The 26056-nt window shown below is 41.4% G+C and overlaps 2 protein-coding genes across 6 annotated transcripts in view; one reads left to right on the top strand and one right to left on the bottom strand.

Annotated features, from left to right (window-relative positions):
- The first annotated feature begins 1265 nt into the window (after positions 1-1265).
- CHST7 (carbohydrate sulfotransferase 7) overlaps positions 1266-26056 on the top strand; it is a 132138-nt gene continuing 107347 nt past the window's right edge. For 2 of the 5 annotated variants that reach the window (XM_067294093.1, XM_067294084.1), the window contains exons 1-2: positions 1266-3334; positions 24473-24658. In XM_067294093.1, coding sequence (XP_067150194.1) covers positions 1330-2727 — 1398 coding nt within the window. In that variant the 5' untranslated portion in view covers positions 1266-1329 and the 3' untranslated portion in view covers positions 2728-3334; positions 24473-24658. Of the gene's footprint in view, positions 3335-4482; positions 8423-24472; positions 24659-26056 lie in introns of those variants that run through there. The other 3 variants (XM_067294099.1, XM_067294107.1, XM_067294078.1) reach the window with 2 other exon arrangements.
- The window catches only part of SLC9A7 (solute carrier family 9 member A7), an 83696-nt gene continuing 72796 nt past the window's right edge, over positions 15157-26056 (bottom strand). The window contains exon 18 of the mRNA XM_067294117.1: positions 15157-17929. The gene's annotated coding sequence lies outside the window, so the exon portion shown is untranslated. The remainder of the gene's footprint in view (positions 17930-26056) is intronic.

The following is a 26056-nucleotide window of genomic DNA, read 5'->3' as shown; positions in this document are numbered from 1 at the left end:
AGATTTTGAGGCTCTATATTTGAATTTAAATACCTGAGGTTAACCTTTTTGTCTGACTCTCTATCTCAGAGGAGGAGATGAATTTAATGTCTGAAAAACAGAAGCCTGTGTCTGAGCAGGTAGCATTATGCTCCCTATTACAGTTAATCAAGAGAAGGGTTATCTGAAGGCGATCAGATATCCATGAAAGGTTAGACGTCCTTCTGTGCGTACCTGTTTCTTCCCACAAACTGTAAAGAGAGTGTAAGTGACTATCTCAGACAGACAGGAATCCTTTAGTGACATAAATTGGAGCAATGAATCACAGACAAAGATGTCCCTATCCAGTCACATGCAAACAGGAACAAGAGCTTGGCTCAGACGTCCCTCAGCTCTCTACAGCACTGAACTGCAGTATTTCTGACACCCACTGCAGATTTTACTAGCTGCCATATACCCAATTTTGTGTCCCCAAAATACATTTACACCTCTTTTCATTTTGTAGCGTGTTCTTTCTCTGGAGGTTTAGAAGGTAACGGAACCAAACACGCCTCCCCCGGAGCCTTTTCAACCTCAACTTTTCTGTAGCTGTTCTGGCTAAAATATCGCCTTTGTGGTGTTGTGGGAAGTGCACATCTATTTACCCATATTGCACATGTATTTATCTTAAAGGAGCGTACAAAAGTAGGAACGTAACACACGGGAAGAAAGGCACAGAATTTTCTAAATATTAATAAAGGACTTATTTGAAATATTACCTAGTCACTGATACGGGGACATGCCACGAAAACAGCTCTCCAGCGCGCACCTTTCGGGGCTGGCCGGACCCGCCAGCTTTTTCTCCAGCACCTCCCGGCTGAGGCGTCTCTCGTCGAGGCGCCTCTTAACCGGGGGAAGGAGCGCGGGCGGGGGGAGGAAAAGCAGAGCTCCCCCCCCCCGCCTTTTTTAAACCCAGGCCTCGGTGATTTCTGAGGTGCGCGGCGGCAGGGGGCAGCAGCTTCGCCTCGCCTCCTCTCGCCCCGCCGGCCGGGAGGCGGCGGCGGGGGCAGGTGCGGCCGCGGCTGCTTCCGCGTCGCGCCGTGAGGCGGCAGCGACGAGAGAGGGAGGCAGGACGGGCGGGCGGCGGCCGCGGCGCCTCGCCGGCGTGCCCGTGGGCGTGCTCCCCGGCGGGGAGGCCCGCCCGGAGCCACCCCCTCCCCGCCGCCGCCGCCTCCAACTTTGCCTCTTTGCAAGCGGGCGAGGAGCCTCCCTCCGGCAGCCGGAGCGGCGGGCGCCGCGGCTGGGGCAGGGCCGGCGGAGCCCCGGCGGGGCAGGGCCGCCCCGCTCTCCGGAAGCCGGCGCGGCGGCGCGATGAAGGGCCGGCGGCGGTGGCGGGGGCAGCACCGCCGCTTCGCCGCGGTGCTGGTGCTGTACACGCTGCTGCTGCTGCTCCTGGTGCCCTACGTGTTGGACTACGGGGCCAGGAGGGGGCGTGCGGACGAGGAGCCGCTGCTGCGCCGCTGCCCCAGCCTGGAGGAGGCGCTGAGCGAGTGGGGCTGGGAGCAGCGGCCGCCGCCGGAGCCGGAGGAGGAGGACGGCGGAGGCGCGGCCGGGGCGGCGGGGAACGGCAGCGGGGCGGCGGCGAGGAAGCGGCACATCTACCTGCACGCCACCTGGCGCACGGGCTCGTCCTTCCTGGGGGAGCTGTTCAACCAGCACCCCGACGTCTTCTACCTGTACGAGCCCATGTGGCACCTGTGGCAGGCGCTGTACCCGGGCGACGCGCTGAGCCTGCAGGGCGCCCTCCGCGACATGGTGCGCGCCCTGTTCCGCTGCGACTTCTCCGTGCTGCGCCTCTACGCCGCGCCGCCCGGCCCTCGCGACCCGCTGGGCCCCGCGCCGCCCGGCGGCGGCGGCAACCTCACCACGGCCGGCATCTTCGGCTGGCGCACCAACAAGGTGATCTGCTCGGCGCCGCTGTGCCCCGCGGCGCCGCGGCCGCGCCAGGAGATCGGCCTCATCGACGGCGCCGCCTGCGAGGAGCGGTGCCCGCCGCGGGCGCTGCGGGAGCTGGAGGCCGAGTGCCGCAAGTACCCCGTGGTGGTCATCAAGGACGTGCGGCTGCTGGAGCTGGGCGCGCTGCTGCCGCTGCTGCGGGAGCCCGGCCTCAACCTGCGCGTGGTCCAGCTCTTCCGCGACCCCCGCGCCGTGCACAACTCCCGCCTCAAGGCCAAGCAGGCGCTGCTGCGGGAGAGCATCCAGGTGCTGCGGAGCCGCCACCGCGCCGAGCCGCGGGCGCCGCCGCGGCAGCACCTCCTGCCGCCCGCGCTGCTGGGCGGCGGGCGGGGGCCCGGGCCGGGGCCGCAGCACCGCGCCGAGTTCTTCCTCAGCGGCGCCCTGGAGGTGATCTGCCAGGCCTGGCTCCGCGACCTGCTGCTGGCCCGCCGCGCCCCGGCCTGGCTCCGCCGCCGCTACACGCAGCTGCGCTACGAGGACCTGGTGCAGGAGCCCCGCGCCCAGCTGCGCCGCCTCCTGCGCTTCGCCGGGCTGCCGGTGCCGCCCGCTATGGAGGCCTTCGTGGTGAACATGACCCGCGGCGCAGCCTACTCCTCCGACCGGCCCTTCCTCATCTCTGCCCGCGACGCGCGGGAGGCCATCCACGCCTGGCGGGAGCGCCTCAGCCGCCAGCAGGTGCGCCAGGTGGAGGCGGCCTGCGGCGAGGCCATGAGCCTCCTCGCCTATCCGCTCAGCGGGGGCGACGGCCGGTAGCGGCCCGCAACGGCCCCAACGGCCGCCGCCTCCCCACGCCCGCTCGCTCGGCCGATCGCCCTTCCTGCTGCCGGAGGGGAGAAGCTGCCGCAGGCTGAGAGCCGGCTCCGGGGAAGGTGGCGACGCCCTTCCCGCTGGTCCCGGTCCCCGGTCCCAGTGCGCGGCCGGCCCCGGGGCCCGCCGCCTCGCCCCCCGCGAAATGGCGGCGGGCGCGTCCCTCACGGCGGGTGGCCTCGCGCCCGCAGAGCGGCCTGGTCGCCCGGAGCTGAACGTGGTCGTTTACCGAGGGATGGCCCAATGCTTGGAGGAGGAACTACAGGGAAACCGCTACGAGCGCGACATCCCGCGGACACCAAGCAAGAGGTGAGGCCCGGGGAGATAACGGTTTAAATCTCATCTCTTCCCTTCAGTTCTGCAGGGCAGGACGAGAGACTTAGCTTTTATTATCCTGACTCTTATCAAACCTACTTCTGAACGGCCCGAGTGTGGTGCCTTCACTTGCTCTGCGGGACTGGATCAGCATCGCTCCCGGAGGATGTAACTCTCAATTGGAAATCTCGGTTAAAGAAAACTAACCTTCTCCTTTCCCCTGGGTACAAGTAGCACTGTAAGTTTCAAAACTCCTAATTCTTGTTGTTTGCTTTTTCCTCCTCCCCCCAATTTGTCATGGGCAGTAAGATTTAAATACCTGTTTTATGTCAGAGGGAATATATTCACCTTGTGCTGAAATGCTTGTTGAAAGGTTCTCAAAGACTCCAGGGATTGTTTTTTTAAGAGCTCTAGAAACGTTGGGGACACTAGCAAATTCTGAAGTCTAGTTAGTATGAAACTGTGACTATATGCAAAGTGTAAGTATTCTTAAAAAATTGTATTAAATAAAAAAAAAATCCCCCCAAATGAAAGAGTCTAAGTAAAGAATTAGAAGACTTGAAAGGTATTAATGTAAGAGGATAACCTTTTCTAGAGCACTAAAACACATTCAGTTCTGTTGTAATTTTATTAAAACGCTTGTAAACAGCCTCTGTAAAATTCATTGCAGAATGTAAATGCAGGGCTTAACTGACAGATCTTACATTTACCACAGAAAGATGTCTTCCACTTAGAAGGACTCTGCTTCCATTCTGACTAACCTAATAACCTAGTGACTCTGCTGGAGATAATCTTTCTCTATATGGATTATAGAACAGTACTGCTAATATGGGGGGGGGCACAAGTCAAGGAAAGGGGAACCATTTCCAATTCCATGTATCTTTCAGAGTACTGTAGTAAATGGTTATATGAATGGAGTAAGCATTTGTCTGCTTAAGTGTTTTGAAAATGTTTGTTTCAGAAATCTGCTTTTCAAAAGAAATCTTTAATCCTTTGTAAAGTAGGATTTTGTATATAGGTATAGTTACATGATGGTGTTCACATGGGACATCTTGTGGACATCTGTAAAGATGACTGTAACTGGAAAGTGAACACGTGGTTTTTCTTCAATGTTGTTTTCTTAACTGAATGAGAAAATCACTTTTCTTTCCTAACTTCCTGACTGATACATTGTGCTGTGCACAGGATTCTCTTGGTCACATCCCTTCTGAACAATAACATCCTCTCAGCTGGTAACTTGTGCACACGAACAAAAGCAAATGTTTTCTAACAAGGCCAAGATTAATTTATCTTGGCAAATAAAAGTTCCCAAATAAAAGTGTGCATTTAAAAAAAAAAAAAAAGGATGTTTCCATTTGGATTTTAAAATGGCTTTTTTTTCCACAGACTCCCAGGAACCTGTATGAGAAGCGTGTGCATGTGTGTATGTATGTGCAAGTATCTTTTTTCTTAATTTGGGGAAAGGAGGTATAATTGTAATTTAGGGACACAGTATTTTAATTTCTTCCAGACTGCTTTTGAATATGTTACAGTCTGACAGCGTTTGAACAGCACTACAAGCGTATGCAAGGTTATAGGGATGTTCATATGCAATCCTCAAATATAAATTGAGAACATGAATTTCAAATTGAGGATAATCCAACATCAAGAATAAAGCTATATTTATATAAAGTGCTGGAAATAAAGACAGTTCAAAGAAATTTTTTATGCTATTCTTTTTGAAGAAACATTTGAATTATATTGTAGGTTTTGATGTTTTGTATATTGAGCTGGAAGGAAAGTCAGTGAGTTAGGATGTACCTTAATTTATTTTAGTTCTTCCACTTCTTTGTCCCGCCCAACCAAGAGTACAGTAGCACTCAAAACAGGCTTCTGTCGTTATCCAAGGAAAAATATAGTCATAAAAATGTTTTTGAGTAAATCTTTTAATTTCTCAGTAGCATGTTTTATACAGTTCTGCATCTTCAGGTTTCTGCATGAAGTGAAAAGTACAGGGGCTCATTTTGTAATAATAAAACCTCTTGTATTATCTAAGGGATATGTCTGTATTCTGTTATAGGCACTCTGAGAGCAGCATTTGTCTCTGGATGTTCTAGTGTTATTTAATGATGGTATTTGTTTAGATGAACAATATCTGTATCCATACCTTGATAACCTGTGCCCAGTAACCTAATTTGGAAAACTCTTCTGGGAATATAGCCAGCCTGGCTTGAACTGAGAGGCTTGGGAAGAAAATAAGATTTTATTGCATGCCAAAAGATGATGCAGTACTCCTTGTGCCAGGTGGGAGAGACTAAAAGCCAGTATATCTTGCTGATATTTTTTAACAAGTTGCAATTACAGATTTGTAAGCTGCAATATTTGTTAGGCATTTGCTTTACTTTGACAGAGCATCTCATCTTGCTAGTTCAGGTTGCAAATATCTTTCACTAAAAGATGTTGGAAATACACACTTAGTTTCACTTATGCCAGTTTATCATGATAAAGAAAGAAGTATTGTCATCTAACTTAACCTGATGCTTATAGCTAGAAAAAAAAACAGTAATTGTAAACTATTTAGTATTTTCTGAAACAGTTCCTGAGTTTAACATAGAGGCATTCTCTTCTTTGGTCTTAATTATCAAGATGTATTTTTCTCAGCTAAAGTTATTCACTAACACAATTTATCTTTATTGGCAATTAAATCAAATTTTTCTCACCCCAAGCTGTTCTTCTAAGACCTGTGTTATTATTGTAGCTTTTGTATACTGGGAAAAGGGCTGTTTTGCAAAGTGTACAAAAACACAAGTACAATTTCAGTAGTATTCAGGGCATCTGAAGCTTATTAAAAGAGTCTTTAAAGCAATCAAAAGGGAGTATACAAAACTGAAAAAGTAAGAACTAGCGGAGAATGTGTAGGATCTGACCATGATTTGTGCCCTTCAGTCACTGGATGACTTTCTAAAAAGTCCCTATCTTAGGAGGACACCTGAGGCTGGCAAACAAATGCATTTTACTTTCCTCTTCAAGACATTGTGTTTGAAAGCATCATCTTTCAGAGTGTTTACAGCGTATCCAGATTGACCTAGTAACTTATATCTAGAAGGAAAAAAAAAAAACCCTGTGATGTCGAATGACAGTATTGATACTTATCTGAGAAGACAGAGATGTGTTTGAATTAGGATGAACACAGTAGAGTTTTATTGGAAGAGATCTTTTGAGCTAAGCAGAATCTGCTGAATGCTAGATACAAAAAATGTATGGTTAAACTGCATTTTGAGAGGAGCTGGGCATTATGGATGGATCAGTAGCTTTTTTTACGGTTATTGGGCTCAGTCAATTACTTCAGTTCTGACATAAAGTCTCAGTTCTAGTGAATGATGTAGTGAAACCAAATGTACCTTGTTCTTTTAGAATAAGGGGTGGCATGATGAGCAAGGCAACAATAAACACGTTTTATAGCTGAGCTGAACTTGGCGGGCTTAGAGTCATCGTTCAGTGCTGGGCCACAGAGTTTTAGTAGTTTAGGCTGAGATTTGGAAAAAATATCCTTGTATTACATTACATATAATGAATTAATAACTTTAATATATTAAAAAATCCTAATGGGAAATGGGAACAAAACCTGCAAATGCTTACAAGACTTACTCCTATCATCTGTTTTAACTTAATTTTTTATCCTCATGCATTTGCTTTAAGGGAGTTAGAAACTTTAGTACTATAACTGTAAGTAAAATGCTGTGTTCCAAATGTGATATTTCCAAGCTGGAATTGTTAACTGCTGTCTCACAATCATTATGTCTGTATTTAAATTGTTGATTTTTGGAAATAACTTTAATGACATATCTGCAAGAAATGCTGAAAGTCCAAAGTAAAAAAAAATACTTAGCCCTATATTACTTGCTTTGGTACTTCTTAGAACACTATTGATAGAATCCTTGTAGATATTCATGGTACATATTCATATACTGCAGATGCAAAAGAAATGGTTCAGTTGTTCGGAGGTATTTACTTAAATTTGTTTCCCCTGACAGTGCAAAGCTGTCCCAGTTGCAGTATCCTTTGAGAAGTGTTGAAATGGTAGTGAAGTTACTTATCTAACAACTTTCATATTACACTGGTCACTTTTAACCTTCCCCTCATCAGTCTATCAGTGTACCAAGAAAAGTTGAGTTGTTGCATTAAGTTCTCTTCAGGAATCAATATCACAACTTTCAGTAAACCCAGTTATAAAAATCAGTGCAAAATTTCTGGGTTTATTACAGCAATGCAGCTAAACGAAATTTCAGTGGAGAACTGTGCTATTGCGAGGCTATCAGAGCCAGCAAGCCTGATAATACATTGTTCCTTTCTTGAACATGAAGAATTGCCACTCAAGCTCTGTGATGGTATTTGGAACAGAGGGACAGTAATTATGGTACATGTTATTTCAGGAGTCATTTCTCAGAATAGAATCACACTGCAATCCATTCAGCACTGCGGACTATGCACCTACTGCTGTAGAGAGGAAGAATAAGACTGTCAAAGCAAAGTTGGCAGTAGTAGAAATTTTCAAGACTGTACTGGTTATGGGGGGGGGGGGGGTAGGGGAAATGGATGGACTCCCAACTGATGTTCTCTTGACTGTGATTTATGTAGGTAGAATTTTAAATCCAGAGTTGTTGATGTGATGGTTTTCCATGACTGAGGGACTTGCTGCTTGTTGGTGAGGCATACCTCTGGCAGACTTGGCTCCAGAGCAACCAGCTGGAGGCTGATTAACTTTTTAGTACTTACAGTTTGTCTAGGTATATAGTCCCAGGAAACTCTAGCTGCCAACACTGATGTGTTAAACTCTGCTACTGACCTATATCGTCTACAGCACCATTTCTTGGTGTCGCTAAATGGGAATCAGGTCTTTCCCTGGTACTCCCAAATTTGTGACCCTGTTTCTTATTGTCTAACCTTGCCAAACCTTAACTGCATTTAGGTTGAAACTTTTCCTGTTGGGTGTCTGCTTAAAGTTTAATTCTGTTTCAGAAACTTCAGTCAAAAGAATACATGTTCTTTTGAAACTAAGGTTAGGATGTGGTGTTCTTTGACTATGTTCAAAATACTCTTGGAGATGTTTCTATGAAATCATTTGTCATTTCAGTGTTTGGGGACAGGAACTCCAATTTGGATAGGGGAAATGACCTCTGTGTAAAGGATGTGTGTGTTTTGTTTTCACTGTTGCCATCTACTCTAATTTGGCTGAATACATTAATGTTTAAAAAAAATAGTTAGCATGTGCTCAGTAAAAGTGGCTTTGGTATGTGTGTCTATCTGTATTTTTTACCAAATAAAATCTGCATTGGTTTTATCTTCAGCGAGCTTGCTCAAACCTCTTTCTTTCCCATAGAAAAGCTCAGTGTGGTATAGTACATACGGCAGTGGGAATCAAAGGCATGTAACTACTGCTTGGGCTGCAGCACTGGAGCTGAGTAAGGAGTGTGTGTTCCCACTGATACTTTCTTCTCTAGCCCCTTTTTTCCTGCTACTGCTAGTTCTAAGGAAGACTCTTGAATCCAGTGTTTGGTCTTCCAGTACTTAATAATGGAAAGGAATACAGGTGAGAAGGAAGAGACACTGATGATGGATGGGGTAAACAAGTGGTGATGGGGGAAAGGAGGGGAAAGAAATTGCCTTTGAATTGTAGAGAGAGGGGTTTGTTGGCAAAGGGCTTGGGTGAGCAGATGCACAAGAGGGATGAGGGACTGGGATTCAATGAGAAGTGACAATCAGAAGCTGGGACTGGTTTAAGTGGAAATGGCAACTAGGAGTCTTTGGGAGGGGAGGAAGAGAAGCAGAGATGAAAGAGAGCAAGCAGGGAGGAGAAGTAGGGACCAAGAGCTGAGCTGCAGTGAGGAGCTGGGAATTGCCCCAGTGCCACTGTTCAGGTGAGATGGAGGGAGACACCTCAGGGGGAGGGACAGCAGGCTGAGGCTGAATCCAAACTGTAGAGGAGAAATGGATAGCTCTTTAAAGAGCTGAGTTTTCCTGCTTCTCTGCTAAAATGGCTCTGAAGACAACTGGCTATGATACAATCCCTGCTGTACAGTGCTGATCCACATAGCAATGGCAACTTATCTTCCTCTGTTGGTTACTTGGCCCATAGAAGCCCATCCCTTCTGCAGACCAGGCTCCTCTCTTCCTCCCAACGCAGGGAATCTGTTAACTGCCCTGCAGTTCTTCTAGCAGCGTCACGGGTGGGAGGCACAGGCAGCAGTGTCAGATTCTACTTCTCTTTTTTTCCCCCATCTGCAAACACTGAACTCAAGCTCTGCTTGTGAGTAAAAGAGATGATGCAAGAGAGTTGTCTCATCAGGCTGACTTTGCCTAAGGTGCATTTGGGAGTGTGTTTGTGATCCTTCCTGCAGTGGTATTAATATCAGCAGACAGAACAGACGGATCTGGAGGAGGTCCTTGTTTGCGTCCTTGGTTCAAGTGACAGATGTTTGCGTGTTAGATTGAAAAGTTCCAGTTCTAGCAGTGACTCATGGACGTATCGCTGACAGCTATTGTTTTCAGTACATACACTCAGGAAGCCTCTTGTTACATGCACATGCTTACAGAGATGTTAAATGTCTGTGTTGCAAAGCCAAGTACTGAAGGAAAAGTGCTGCCTCCCATTTCGTACTTCTTGAGAGTCATATATTATAGGTAGGGGTTTTTATTCCATCTGCAGCACTTGGTCACTGCAGAAGGTAGACCTGTTTGGGTGGGGGGAACAGATTATGCAGTGAGTCTGGCAGTATGTGGCTGAAGTTAGAAAGTGCGCAGGAATGAGGTAGGGGAGCGAAGGAGGAGAAAGGATGGGGGCAGCGTCTCATGGCTGAGTTATTCAAAAGCTGTTGGAGAGAACTGGACTCAGTCCCTGGCTCCAGACTATCTGTGAGATGTTAGGCAAATACATTAGCTTTGCTGAAGAGGCCAAGTAAGTGTTAGGCTGCCAGAAGCTGAGTGACGCTTCTGGTATGCTGGAGTCAGGCTTGCAGAACTGCTGCAGCAAAAGTCAGCGTGAGGCTTTGCCTGGCTCAGTAGTGCTGGTTGCTCACAGGGCGATACTGAGCCGCTGAGGTGAGTCAGTTGCAAAAAAGGCAAATGTACAGTGGCATTAAACTCTTTGAAATGTTGGTGAAACTTCCTCTGGAAAGCTGCATATATAGGTCTAGTTACCTAAGCTAAAGGTGATTAATTCACACTTTAATCGGTACAGAGAAAGGTCAAGTGAGATAAAAGCCCTCTGTCTTAGAAAAGACTACGCTATTTGGCTTATTTAGCCTCACAAAGTAAAGGCTGCAAGAAGCTAGCAGTGCACAGGAGAATGAATATCCATGTGGGAGAAGGAAAGAGGTAATCCAGCTAACAGACAATACTGGCATGAGAACAGATGTGTATATATGAGCAATGAATCACTTTAGCCTGGAAGTTGGAAGAAGGTTTTTTTAACCATGAGAACAGTGTGGTTCTGGAGCAGCCTTCCAGAGCAGGAAGGGGAGGGAAAAAGATGACCAGTGTTAAGAGGCAACTTCATTAATTTAGAAAGGAGTTGATATGGTAGACAACCATGTTGCCATACAACAGATGAAACTGTGATCCAGGAGGCTCTATGGTTTCTGGAAAGTTCTATACAGAGTGCTAAAGTCTTCTGAAAAATCAGTTCTAATGCACAAAAAGAACCAGACCCCCAGCTTAAAGATGTTTTGTATGTTTTGTTTGTGCTCTGTGAAAAGGAGGTAATGCTGATCTTCACAGAAATGCTATAAAAATAGTTTGTTATGGAGTACTCTGCAATAAATACATGTTGTGTAAAATTTCCTATGAGGAAATCTGATAATTTTGTCTTTATGCAAGGGTTTGAATAAAATGCTTTAGAGCTCTACAAAACCCCAAGTCATTAATTCAGTAATTTTTGCCCTGTTTTTTGAGAAGACAGGAACTGAGGGAAAAGGAAAGCTGGTACATGTTTGACATGGCTTTAACAAAGGCTATATGGTTATGTTTACCTGCAATAGGTAAAAATGTTGGCTGTACAGGCAAAGGTACAGCATGTGAGCTATACAACCCTGATATTCCCCTAGATATAGACGAGCTGTCTTAAACATTTGCTATAAATTTGTGATTATAACCTTGTTAATTTATGCACACACATACCTGGACTATTTTCAGGTGTGCTCTGGATAGCATTTAAACTGCAGCAAATATGTAAGTGCATTCGTTAAAGTGAGTGTGAAAGAAAGGGCTGTAGGAGATCAGCCTAAGTACAGAAGAGGCCTATCTGATGCAAGCGTTGGAAATCCTCCTTCAGCTTTTCACAATCTGTTCAGCTACTGTTTGAAAAGGGATGATTTAGGTGAATTGTCTTCTTCCCTCCCTTTTATCTAAACCCAGTTTAGTTATGCCAAGCTTTATCTCACGCAAATTCAAAGGCAATAGGATGGGACATCTGTCACCTGTCGCAAGTCATCCTTAAAATCTTTAAGGATGGGGACTTCACATCTTCCGGTGGTCCTTTACTTTAATATGTCAGTATGCCCACTGTTAAAAAGTGCCCCCTACTGTCTGTCTGAATCATTCTTGCTTCAGTTACTTCTCTTCCAGGATGTAGAAAACAGTCTGTTACTACTTCTTTGCATTAACTTCTGAAAAAAGAATAATTGAAGACTTTTAATGTTAGCCTTTGCCCTTTTTCCCTCTAGATGAAATTTTCTCATTTCTACATTGACTTTCTATTCCATGTTTTCTCAATCTGTAGTCATTCGTGTTGCCATTTTCTGTGTTTTTTTTTTTTTTTAAAGCTATGGTGCCCCAAACTGGACACAATACTCCATCTGAGGTCCAATTCTATCTTAGCACTGAAAAACGCGGGCAAATTAAAGTGTTTCTTACCTTACACAAGTCCTGTTTCTACATCCCATATGATTTTTTTTTCATATTAGTGCCATGTTGTTGACTCATTTTGCTTGTGATCTACTAAATCTCCCAACCTTACCAGTAGCATGCAATTGCAAGGGTTTTTTTTTTTAAATGCAGCAAAAAAAGTATTAATCAGCTTTCTAACCTATTAATTTTCAATTCAGGCTTTAATTTATCTCTATATTCTTGTTTTGATAAAGCACTGGTTCATTTATCCTTTAAACTACTTCTGTACTCCACATGACTCAAGCCTTAGAGTTACTGAGTCAGTACTCAATGTATATACTCTTAATATACAATTAATATACTCTTAATGCCAGTATATCAGATAACCAGATAAATATTTTAATTAATTGTTTGCATAACCTCAATTTCTTGTGTGAAAAGAGGTGTTTTGCTACAGGATTAATTTGCTTACCTAAAACTTGGTCTTGGCTGTTCACAAAGGTTTCTGTATTTTGTTGCTGTTTTAATCCAAGATATGAAAACTGAGACAAAATAGGACCCAGCCGTGAGATGCTTCTTTCTGATCACGTGATTACTGATTATATTCTGTTGCAAATGAGGAGTCACTTTAGTGTGAACTTTATTTTGCACCTTAAACTGTAAATTTGAAACCATCTCTTCTTATTGATTCTCAATAAATTTTGGTAAAATAGTTGTAATAGTTGGCTATTCTAAGAAATTATAATCAAAAGAGTTGTGTTCAGATTAGAGGTAACCAGCCAGTTTTTCTTAAACTTCATTTCTTAATGGGAAAGGAATTATCCTGTATCTCTTGTCAAGATTTTGTATGTCCTGATATTATATACCATACATGACATTATGATATTGCAATATTATATGCCCTATATTAAATGACATCTTGATACTTCCACTATGAAAAATGAACATCATGCTGCTTTTAGCTTTCCAGTGTGGGTCAATATGCTGCTTGTAAACTAGTAATGCTAACCTTGAAAGAAATAGCTAATAAGCTGTTTTAAGACTGAACATACTTCACTTGTTTCTAACCTGAATTTCAGCTTGCTTGGAGTTGTTCAAGCGTGTGCTGTCATGCCTGTACCTAATGAGTCCACAAATCCCTGCCATGAGGCATGCCAGCTCTAAGGCACTGAACTCCCCAGCTACTGCTGTTGGAGCACTCCTGAATGATGAGAAGACAAAAAAATAAAACCCACTTACTGTCTGCAGAGGAGCTGGGTGACATCCCAGGTCTCACGGCAAAAAAAGAAAATAAATCACAATGGTTCTGAACAGTTAAGCTGTGCCTTAATAAAATCTATTTTAAAAATCTTTGCTTTTGAAAGGTAGGGGAAGGACCAGGGATAAGTGGGAGATAAGTCTCCTGTGATCTGTTACAGAACAGCTAGAACAATTTTGAGGTAGGCGTTTCACTAGTTAGTTAATAGAAGATGAAAAGTTGTAATGAGGCTTTGATCTCATGAATGCAGAAGCAGCATGAGGTCCTACAGAATAATTCTTGAAAGTTTTTTTTTTTTTTTGAATGCAGGTTTTTGTCACTGCTCTACCCATGAAATTTGTTAATTACAGATTTAGGTTTTTTTTAAAAAAAAAAACAGTTAAGGCAAAAAATATTCCAGGAAGTTGGTAATTTTTTCTTAAAGAATGTGAACGCTTGTCAAAACTAACATTAAATAGTAAAACAGCAATGGTACCAGAAACATCTTCAAGTTTGTACGCTAACTAACTTAACTACCTGTAATGTTACAGCTGCAGCTAATACAGAACTGTTTGGGGTAGTTGAGTTTTAGAATAACTGCTAAAGAGTAAATTAGGTTGATTACTGTAACCAAGTGCCTCCATACTTGTGCAGTGTTACTTCTCCAGCTAAGCTTTGAATTTCTACATGAAAAATTCCACAACCATCTTTCCAAATTCTGTTGGATAAGGGCCCAGAATGTACCGCTTCCCCCTCTAGAAGTGTTTTTCTTACTGCTGCCTTTGCCTCACACAGCTATGGTATCTTGGTTGAAGCATGCAGCTGATAGTTTTAAGTAGCCTGAGGGGAGTTTTGTCTACAGCAAATTCCTAGTGAAGAAGTAACTACAGGTATAGTTCAGTAGTATTTCTCCCTGCCCCCCCCCCCAAAAAAAAAAATCCAGGGCAAAAATATGTTTTGTTTTGTTGTTTTTTGCAGTAGACTTTTGTCACTGTGCTTGTCACTCACTTGGGACATGAAATCTCTCCCCTGAGCTTGCAGATGTATAGGGTATAGGTTAGTAATCAATCCACAGTGTCACTGACACAGGTGCAGTTTTGTCTAAATATGCTTGTGATCTCCTCCCTTTAGCTGCTTTAAATTGCTGAACATTGCTGCTTATGTGAGGCCTAAATCTCAATTCCAACTGTTGGTTGAGAAGTTTGACCAAAAGAGCAATACAGTTTAAGTCCTATTCTTCATATAATCAAACAGGCACTTATGTTATTATCATTAATGGTAAAAACATAACTACTATTACTAACTGCTGTCAGAAGGATTGAATATTGCCCACACCCTTCTACAGTACTTTCACTTTCATCATTTTCTTTGCATGAAACTGCAGAATCTTAGAAGATGCTGCCAGAGTGTCTAAAGATATGATGGGTCAAGGAGATTTCCTCCAAGATCCAAGAGCAAAACCAGCCCCTAAAACTCTGAAAAGAACATTTGGGTTCAGTAGGGGAGAATTTGACTGGAAGCAGAAGTTTGTAGCTGCATGCACACAACAGGGTACAGCAGTATTCACAACTCAGGATAATGACAAAAACAAATTTCTATACAGGAAGAATAGTGTACAGTGAAAGAAGCAGGGTATGACTGAGCATGTAGACAAACTGAGAACCACTTTTTAGGGTGAAGACTAAAAACACTATTTTGGAGTTTCTATATGATAGCTGGAGAGTTTAGTAGTACATCCTCCTATTTAAAATTTCACATCCTAGACCAAGTTTCTGCCTATAGCTGGAGCATCTGTTTAATAACCCATCATTTTCTGAATAAAGTACGTTTTCTCAAGATAGCTGTATCAGATTATGCTTCCATTGTTCAGATTGTATGTAATCATTTAGTATTTAAATACTATTTATTGTCCCATAACAAGAGAGCAGACTTTTGTTTAAGATTTTTTAATAGAGATGGATTTGATAATTTTATTTCATTATTCAGATGGCTCAGAACACTTAAACAGTGTATTTGGGAAAAGTCATAGTTTCAAGCATTACACTACACAAATTTGAGTGAGAGCTGACATTTTACACTTTTTTCTTTTTTTTAAAGAAAACTTTTTGTTCCTAGCTTCAAAAACACACATGGCTTATGTTACTTCAAGTGCACTGTAGAAACCACTTCGTCTTGGAGTGTGGATTAGTCTAGCAGAAATACACTGTTGTTACTTAGTGATTCACTCTTGATTAGGGAAAACAGGAGGTAAATGATTAACAAAATACAGTTTCTTTGAAAATATTGAATTCAGAGTTTAAAACATCTATGACATCTTGCAGAAGCTACATTATTTGCTTAAACATTTAAACATTTAATTGATTATATTAAAGAACACACAGAATGCCTGGGAAAAAGAAAGCCCGACACTGTGCACAGAACTTCTGTAGCTTTTTATTATAGCTTAATTCAAATCACCATTTCATACCATTACTTCTACTCCACCCTTGCTTGATCTAGTCCAAGTATTCAGCTGATGTCAGCATACTGAAAGTTTATTATCTGAGTACCCTTAAGAGTTCTTTTTTAGTCAGAGAGAACTTGAGAGAAGGAAGCTCCCAAATCTCTGAGGAAAACATATTACCAAAGCACAGCAGAAGGCTGGTTTATTTGGACAGAATATAAAATGTTGAAAGTATTGTTAAAAGCATCAATTCTTAGGCTTCCTGAACAAAGGGGCGCTGTAGTTGTAGGCAGGAAGTAGCTGTAATTTTCTTGGAAAATGAAGACCTAAGAAAATATTCAATAATATTATCAAAGTGCCTCCCTTTTCATTAAATAACAGATCTAGACTGCATAACTTACCTGAGTACAAACTTTCAAGTGTTCTTGCAAATGCTAAACCCTGCTTATTACTGAAACCCCAGTACCCTTCTTTCTTTCAGATTTCCTGCAGAGCTTCCCTTCTTGACTGTCAGATCAGTTTCAGTGAAAGGGATGGGTTCGCTCGCTCTCAAACCAGGGAGGTAACTGCACTACTTTGGCAGCAGCTACCCGCTTTGCACAATGTGATAGTGAGCTAGTAAGTAAAGTTTACACTCCTAAATGTAGACCACCTGAGCACTTCAGCCAAACTTTACAGCTGTAAAGGATCAAGAACTACTTCTCTCTAAAACATTTTCCAGTCACTTTAAACCTCATTTGTTGACTGAGATGGACAAGAAGTACAGTCAAAAGGCAGTAACTCTAATGACTGGAAACACTGCTTACAGCTACTCTTTCCTTCAAGGAAATGAGGCAACAAAAATAGCATAAAATAGGTTTCATCTCCTTTGACTGGAACTGTAATATTACATGCTCAGATTTGCAGACTGGTTCATATTACCTTCAAAAACTACTGAAGTGACTCACTTCATGCAAAGTACAGGAAAACCCTCACATTGTGTCAATGGGAAGAGGAAGCCTGTCTCTGCTAAAAGAAAGGTCCATGATTCTGTTAGCAGAAGCCTTGCCAAAGATTTGGTAAAGCTAAATGCATTGTCTCTTATGCTACCAAGAAGCATGAATTTCTTAAGTGGTCTCATGGCAAAAACTGAAGGTGTGAGGAAAATAATTATCTGGAGTTGTGGGTTCCAGCTTTCATTAAGCTGAAAAGTAATTCCAGAACTAACTGGTCACTACAGTAACAAAAAATACTCAATCTACCTGAAACAAGTGTGATTTTGCTGTAAAATGCATAACTAAGGAAAATAAGAGTGCCAAGCAGTATCATACTCCATAGATTTCACTTCAGTCATCTCACCAAACAAGTAGTCAGAGCAACTGATACCTTATGGCTTTGAACAGTACTGAATGAGCAGCTTTTGTCCCGGCCTTTGACTTAGGCTAGTAGTACATGCTTTGGGAAGAGTAAAAGCGATAGGCTGGGTGGTTGCCCTTCCCCCAACTTCTCAGTTGCTCAGGGACTGCCTAAGGCAGAGGCTGCATTCAGATTGTGTTTAACAGCTATCAGGGCACTTGGTCTTTCAGAAATGCTGAATTTTGAACCCGTTGATATGCTCTTGAACACACAGCCTGTGACAGCAATACAGTTTGTGTAGCATAAAAATATTGCCTTTGCTTTTGAACTGCTGGTTACCACGAACAGGTTACCTCACATTTGCTTTAGTAAGGGGTGAATCATCATTCCCTGTTGCCCTTCGCCATACCACTTGTAGTTTTACAAAACTGTATCAGTTCTTCCTTTGCCATCTCTTTTACCAAACTGAAACAACCCAGGTATTTACTCATCACATGGAAATTGCACGGTCTTTCTGGCTACCTTTTTGTCCTGTTCTGTGCCTTTTTAGTTTATGTCCTTTCAAAGATGACCAAAGCTACATGGGATGTAGGGACATGTGGTGGACTTACTTATAGAGCAGCATAAGGTTTTCAATTTTGACTTATACTTCATTTCCCAAGATTGTTTCTTTTTTAGCCATTCCTGATATTTTGTGGAAATTGATCAGAATGATTTCAAGCTCTTTCTTAAAGAGAAACAGCTATTAAGAGGCCATTGCATATGCATAGTTTAGGGTGCTTTTCACTAAGCACTACTCCACATTTTTCAGTCAACCTTAGGTTTCAGAATCCTGAATAACTGAAATTCCCACACATTTTTCATCTTCCTGCTCACTCCCTTCTCCAGATCCAGCAGCACAAACCTCTGGATGTCATTGCTAGCAACTTCTTTCCACTGTGAAAACTGGTAAAAAGCTAAAAAACAGAACCAAGAATAAATGGTCAGTTATTAATCCAAATGGATTTGTCCTTCTAAAGCAAGTAAGATAGCATGAGCTAGGAGTTCTTGGGGAAAAACTTTTCAAATAGCTTATTGGAAAACCAAGTTTACTATCAAGATCTCCTTTGTCTGCATGGTCATTCACTTGTCATTCACATTCACTAAGAACTAATAGATTTACAAGTTATAACTCCCCTCTATCACAGCCACATAGATCTACATTTTATACCTGAATATAATAGTTTTTCCCTTTCTGCCTGGTACAGAAGTGAGAAATGTATTTATAGCTGTTAGGATTTGTAAGAGCTTATAGTTGTAGCTTGCAGTCCTTCCTAAAATAAAAGGATATCAGAGCAACTGTTGGGTCCTCCCATGTGAGAATCATATTAATCCCATTTTAAGGATGGGAATCCAAATCCTGTACTGTGAGAACATAGCTAAGTTGCTAGCTTTGCCTTGAGGACAGATCTGCCATTATCAGCCCTTCTCATCTCTGAGCTGAAATACTGTGATACAGAATTTGTGTGTGTGTGTGTGTGTGTGTGTGTGTGTGTGTGTGTGTGTGTGTGTGTCAAGCCACAGTAAGTTTTGTACTATTACTAGTCAAGTAAGAAGAGATGATACATTTCTGACTTGGGTACAGATGACAAACATGATTGTATTATTTGTTCTTTAAGTTCAGCTAACAGGATAACCCCATGCAAAACAGTGAACTCTACAAAAGTTAGTAACACTGTGTCTGCTTCTCAATAACTACAAGGTCTATGCAAAATAAGTGAACATTACATAAGAAATGTAAAGACAAAGTACTTTGCTGACCTAGAATAGGTATCTTTATGTTCATACCTCACCTGAAACATTTTGTTAACAGAGCAGAAGCTCCACGCCGCACTAGGATTTCATATCTTTAGAAAGGAACGAGTGGATGAGGCCTTAATCAGCATGTTCAAACCTGAAATTACAGCAATGTCTGTCCACACAACTGAATGTTTATCTAAGTGTGTACACAACTCAGGGGCAGAAAGACCAGCAGGTGTTTCCATTCCTGTGCCCCTTCTACACTACTGCTCTCCCCAGAATATACTTTCACAATATTTTGATTTCTCTTTCTTCCCGATCCATTTTCTTGGTTAAACAATAATCCATTGCTATTTAATGTCATTAAAATACTGAGCTTCTGAAATAGAGGTTCAGAACACCTGAATTTTATAACTGCACTAATAACCTAAAACCAAAAAACCAAACCCTGAGACTGCAAAGTTACTGTCCTTCCTAAATTCTCACAGCTAAACTGCAACTATCAGAAAGATTATTGCTGTGCTGTCAGCACCAGGAAGATGATGTTTCACTGGTGAGACTGTTACATTCCAGTTTTACTGAACCCCTGCTTACCGAAATTACTTCAGCTTGGGGGGCAAAGGGGAGGAAAAAAAGCAGCAACACTGAATTTCTCCCACACAAGCGGTAAACACCATCTCTAGGAAGGATATGACTTAATACAGTATGGCCCTCCCCAATAAAGCACTTCCCCACCCCCAGCTTGAACCTATCGTATGAGGCAAGTTTTAGGTGCTTTGATAACAAGGAAACAGAAGTTACAAAAACGTTTGGACAAAACATCTACCGACCATAGCAGTCTTATTCATAAGACAGCACTGTATGCTCTGGATATCTAGTGCATTTTTATGTTTGAGGTAACCTTAAAACACCTCCCACAACCTTACTGATATGCGATCTTAAATCACAACAGGTTAAGAGTTCTGAGAATGGCAGACTGATAAAAATCAGATAAAATGCGGCTTCTGCTTTTGTGCATTATGAATACATCAGGACTAATACACAGAACACCACTAACACTGCATCCTATAGCTGTAAATGCAATACACAGAAGCCAATTTCACTTAAAAGGAAGGGGAAAAAAGCAAGTTTGGAACATTCTTAGACAGTTTACATTTTCCCTGCTCCACTGGAGCCAGCCAAGGGTCATATATATCCCTTTCTGCACTTCTGATAGGCCAAACTAAAACCAGACTAAAACTCTCACCTTAAATGACCCCTTGTGCGGGAAGCTGGGATTTCACAATAATTATGACTAATATCTTATGATCTAGAAGAATGTCTTCTGGTATCCTGCTTTCTGGTATTAAACCATGTCAATATTAAAACATTCAGTCATGCAATTTAGGACTGAAATTTAAAAATCAGACAGTGGATGATAGCCTCCTTGTCTAAACTAAAATCTGGAAATAAAGTTCAAGCATATGTTTTAACATGGAACTGCATGACCTACTTATCCCTGCCCCTGCAATAACACTTTCAGAGACTTTACTAGTTGAAAATAAATCCAGTTTATTTCTCATAACCTGAAGTATTTTAACCTTGCAACAAAAACCCTTTAAGGTGAGCATTCACTTTCTTTGAGGGAAATCAAGTTTGCTTTTTTCCAATAACCACAAAGTGACCAGCAAGTGTAGTATTTCAAGTTATTTCTATTTAATTAGCTGAATGTGCATCAGCTAGCACTCTAGCATAGTTCTGACATTGTGCTCTGGCACAAAGATGATGAAGTCTGATTATTCTGCCCTTTTTTTTTTTTCTCCTCTTCCTTAAACGCGTATCAAATATATTTACACGGGATGCTTTCAAGCTGTCAAAGGTTAAAAAAATGCAAGAAACTGGGGGCTTAAAAAAGTTAATTAAAAAGCATTATGTCAATAAAAGTTAGAACTAACCCAAACTTCTAAATTCTCCCAGAATGAGGATTGCTACTCATTTACATGCACCAATATAAATCTTTCCATCCTGGCTCTGTGCTAACAGTATGCGAGCCTTGGAGAGGCACCAGCTTTACCCATGCCCATATAGCTAGGTATTCGAAAGTACAGGGCTTCTCTCCCTCACTGCCAACACTTCTCTATGCCGTCAAGGTCCCTTATGTAGACAGTGTGGGCAGGACAGAAAATCCTTTATTCTAGTATAAATAATTATGAGTTGTGTCTCTGCTATAAAGATCCACATAGTATAATTACACATCCCTCATTCAGTTTCAGTCTATAGATAAAACTTCAAACCCAATGGTATTTTGGAAGTCTACAAGTCCATGTTGAGCAGTGCATAATAAATCATGATTAAGAAAGCAGCATAAGATAATGATGTATTGGATAAAGCATCCAAACTGGATAAGTCATTTTATTTTCTGAAAAATCTGAACTGATTCTAGCATTTAATCACCTTGTTCATCACAACTAAATTCCACAGCAAAAGTTTGCATAAATCAAAGTATCAACATATGGAATTTCATTTGTCTGTGCAACACAGATTCAAATATGATTGCCCAACATGTACATCACATGTGTGTATGCACATGTTGAAATACACTTCAGTGTTTGCCAGATTACTGTACCCTAAAACTACATTCAAATTGACAAAAGGCTTTTTTGATTCAAGAAAGTGTAGTAGTGAAGTGAGATTATCTAAAAAAATTTTTTTTCAAAGTCGCTTTCCATGCTGTGGACTATTGTTTCCCTGTTAAAACCTTCTATTTTGTCATAAAATTAGGATGGGGGAAATTCTGATTACTTTTGCAATATCCATTACCCTTATTTTAGGAAAAGGTGTGCAGAAGTTCACAGAACTTCTGAGTTTAAGACTGCAAGATTAAGAGTAGCATAATTGTTTATGATGCTGTTCCCACAGTAAAGCTGCCTGTTTAAGCCATTTCCTGGCTCTGTAATTCACTACTTCCTCCAAGCTTTCCTTCTCTTTCACTTTGCAGGCGTATTTCTCCTGGAACTTTATTTCTCAAAAGGGCACTCCCAAAATTTCCAGGCCAAGAGGCATCCGTGGTTTCTCACTGCACAGTGAGAAACTCTCCTTCCCAAACTTGAAAATTCGACAGACCCTCCTACTACAAGGTTTGCATGAGCTCCTTTTTACAGGGACAGCATTTTTCAATATAGGGACATTTGAAAGATTTTTTTGACACGTTTTTCTCTTAGGAGCATGTTCACGCTACTGACGTGCTCTGTCTTACTTTCTGTGACTAATCGTGACCAAGATTGTATATAGCCAGTTTGGGTATTTGCTGCCTTCTTCCCTGCTGGATATTCTGGGCCTCCTGGTGAAGGTTTATCCTCCCTTGCTTATAAGTTTCAGTGCGTCTTGAGTTCAGTATTTTGGAGAGGAATACTCCCTGCTGACGCATCTGTAAGTGCTCTAGTTGTTCCCTGCAAAGGTTATCCCCTAACCCCCATCTTAAAGAAAAGCACATGAAGTTAAAACTTAAGGGTACTCAAATTCCATTCCCACACTCGTGCAGAAGCAGAGACCATGTCTGCCAAGACTGAGGTCAAACATGTTATTCCTGTGAACTACTTCAAACAGAGCTAAAAAACACTGAACCTTACTTTGAACGGCATGTGAAGGATATTAGTCACTAGTGTTTCACCCTTCAGAATTAAAGAAATTTCTCTGTCTGGAGACAGACTTCAGTTCAAATTAAGTTAAAATTATACAGAAAGACCAAGCTTTCACAACTCTTGTGTACAAATAGTCTCTCTGATTATAACAATTAAAATCACAGGATAAACTGCTCATGCTATCTGTTAAAGTTGCTAGACAGTTTCCTACTCCGAGGCATTCCCCCGGCCCTGTGTAAAAGAAGCAGTAGCTATCATTTTAGTATTAGCCATCATTTTAACTATTACTATGTATTGCCTCAGATCAGTTCTTTGGAAGATCAGCCAAAAAAGTTTAGATTTTTTTTCTCCATTTTAAATTTCTGCAATCTTTTTCCAAAAGGAAATTCCTTCAGATTCAAAAAAACAGTAATATTTTGGGCACCTTCATAGGCCAAAAAGCTCCCGTCTTTGAAACAGCACCAAGTTTGGTCAAGTATTATGTCTTTGATACTTTACTCTTGCTCAGTCTCTATATTTTTTCAGAGAAGATAGCTTATATTGTTCCCTGCTTTAACAAAAGTCAGATATCTCTGCATAGCACTGTACCGTGTAGCATAAGCACACTTGTCAGTGTTCCTCCTTTCTGATAACTTGATGCTTTGAGATCAGAATATTCAGAGCTACTGCTGGAGTCAGTGGAAGCTGTGCTTTGAACACCTCTTATGCACAGCACCCCAAAAATCCAGTGTTATGCCTGTGTTTATAGTGAGACTGCTCCTGTATCTTTCTTGATAGTTGCAGAATCCTGTAATAGCTATTCAACTTTCTCTGATAAAGGTTGGTATTTAAAGGCCCACAATCCTGCAGAAGTTAAGGGATTCAACTGTCACTTGCACAAAAGTTATGCAGTATTGCAGAGGTGGCTCAAAACATGCTCATTTCTTATTCTCAAAAGATAACTAGCACACAAAGCACAAGAAGCCAAGGTTTTCCAGATAATTCTCGTGTCCTTCCAAATTCTGTAAATGAAAAATATTTCTAATTTTCTCCCAAAATGTTAGAGATGGATACACAGCAAGGTTTCGATAAGTTCTTTGTCTGTTTAAATATGATGTTAGTGCATTGCTTGTGTACTGCTGCGGCCTTTAACACTCACAATTAAATTAGAAAGACTTGCTTGTATGGGATTCCAAGCAACTGCAAAATAGTCTTGCTTCACTGTCAGTATTAGCTTCTCTGAGGTACTGAAAGAAGACTAGAAACTTCATTTGGCCAATCTCCAGACACAAGTGTTACTCTTCATTAAATAAGCACGTTCCTTGGCCACTTCAGGTGCAGTTTTTCTGCAGTAAGTTCATGAAGTAATAAGCAAAAAAACTACAAGTAGAAGTCACTAAGTCCCAAATATGGGGGACAGCCATGTAAGCTGTAAAAACCTAGGCTAGTATAGCAATATTTTTTTCAACTAAGACCCTCATCTTACAACTTTTCTTTATTTGAAAGGGATACTGATACTTATTAATTTCTTTGCTGTTCATTGCAAATTTAAGCTGTGTTTTCTATGCAAAAACTCCGAGTTAGAAGAAACATGTCTGCTGTATGGTTAGGTCAAGTTCTAGCCTCATCACCACAGGATCTTATTGGAAAGAAATTAAAAGTATTAAACTGTTCTTTGAAACTGATATATGCAAAAAAGGATCTATCAAAGAGCACTAGTCAGTAAATTTTCACAGTGCTTCAGTACAGATTTTTTTTTCTTCCTTTTTTCAGTAAAGAATTCCCTCAGGAATTTTGTATAAGGATCACTGTCAGTAGGAAGAAGGCTAATGTTTACCTTTAGTTCACAGTAAAGTCCAATTCTGGAAGATTTAAAATGAAAATAGATTAAAAAATAATGAATGAAATTCATCGTTTTAAAATATGAATGAAAATGATGCTTGTGTTTATGGGCCTCTCCTCAGATTGTTGAACAAGCATTGCAAGTAATTTTTGAATATGAAGTTAGAATATTACATTCCTCACCTCTCACCAATGGTTGATGTCAACTTTAGCTGCTCTTTCACAACCCCATTCTGGGCTTACTGGTGAACTCCATTCAATCTTATATCCCTGCTACAGGAATTATGAACGCATATGGAGAAGTATCTGTACTGGAATGGTTTATGATGCTACCAAAAGGCTTAGTCTTCCTGAGGAAGCTAATGAAAATTTCTGCTTCCAGAACACGTACGTGATCTTTCTTTCAAAGAACAGACAGATCTCTAGTTGTGCAGAAAGCTCGTGTTTCGCTGCCGAAGCGATTTGGTGAGTTTCAGCCTCAAGCTGCATGTGAAGGTTTGCCTCACTGCATTAAGTCCATTTATCTTTGATAAATTCCACTGTCTCAAACCAAAAAAAGATGTTTCATATGACTCGGCTAATAACTCAGATTCATTGTTGTAGATGTCCTAAATGCTCACTCAGTGTGGACAGCAAGGGGTTCCAAAGAGTTAGAATTGTCCAAAACCAATGCAATTGCTTTCATAATTTAGGAGGAAGTTATTTTTTCCAACTGCCAGCACTTAAAAAACAGTCAAGCCTTGGTAACAGTATAAATAGAGCGTGCATCATTGCTATCTGCTTTGCCATTCTTGTAACCATAGGAGAACAGAAAAGGAGTTGTTTTGTTCCAGGATTTTCATGAGTGTTTGTTACTCTTCACCATTTAAGAACAGAACTCAGACTGCATTGCTCTTCCCAATTTTCCACAAAAACAGAAACCCCCCCCCCCCACGCTTCTAATCTCTTGGTGTCTCTTTATAATATGTTAGACAGTCATTACAGATCAGTATCCTTTAAAACGTTATCTTGAAGGGACAGACAAGGAGGTGGATCACTCATTAGAAAATACATTTGAAAGAAAGCAAACTAGACAATATGACAGCAACGTTTCTCTGCAGCAGTAAGTTGTGATACTGACGTTATTATTACATTTAATAGTTAAGGAAAAACAGTGGATATTTATTCACACAATTTTATGAGAGGAACAACTGAAATGGCAGCAAGAAAAATACACTTTTTAGACAAACTGGTATTACATCACATTAGTGGGCCACAAAACTGTTAAAAAAACACCTTTTAAGACATGAGAATGAAATCACATTTTAGCATGCTTTAAATAGCTGAACTGCTATTCAAAGTGTAACAGTTTTCAGCTATTGGCAAAGATAATGATATCTCCTGATTTTGAAATTAGAAAGCATTTAGCAATAAGTTAAAGCTAGCCTACATGTAATTGGGCTAAATACTAAGCAAAGATTTTTTCCCTTTTCACATTTCAGATTATACTACAGTTTGTCACTTCTGCAGCTTAAATATTCTTGTGCAATGCCCCACTGAAGTTTCAAATCTACTCTGCAAAAGAGGACAAAAATAAACACCTTTCTTTTAGAATAATCACAAATGGTAAAGCCAGTAGTATTTGTCCTTTAAATTAATGTTTTCTGTTTATCACAAAAAATCTGTAAGCAGAGTCTATGGATTCTTCTAAGAAATATGAAACCTCATGGTTTCATGCAAGTTCAATACTGTTTCTCTTTTTTTTTTTTAATAATTATCATCAGCTGTTTTCCCAAGCCCAAGACAGGTTTCCAACTGTCTCCATCTGATTTTAACAGCCTTAGGGGAGAGAAAGTTTTACCTCATTATTCCTACCCAAAACAG

The sequence above is a fragment of the Apteryx mantelli genome, chromosome 1 (genome assembly GCF_036417845.1).
Source record: "Apteryx mantelli isolate bAptMan1 chromosome 1, bAptMan1.hap1, whole genome shotgun sequence".
In the NCBI taxonomy this organism is placed as follows: domain Eukaryota; kingdom Metazoa; phylum Chordata; class Aves; order Apterygiformes; family Apterygidae; genus Apteryx; species Apteryx mantelli.
The sequence above is the reverse complement of the archived record's forward strand: the minus strand, read 5'-3'. Positions and strand labels throughout refer to the sequence as shown.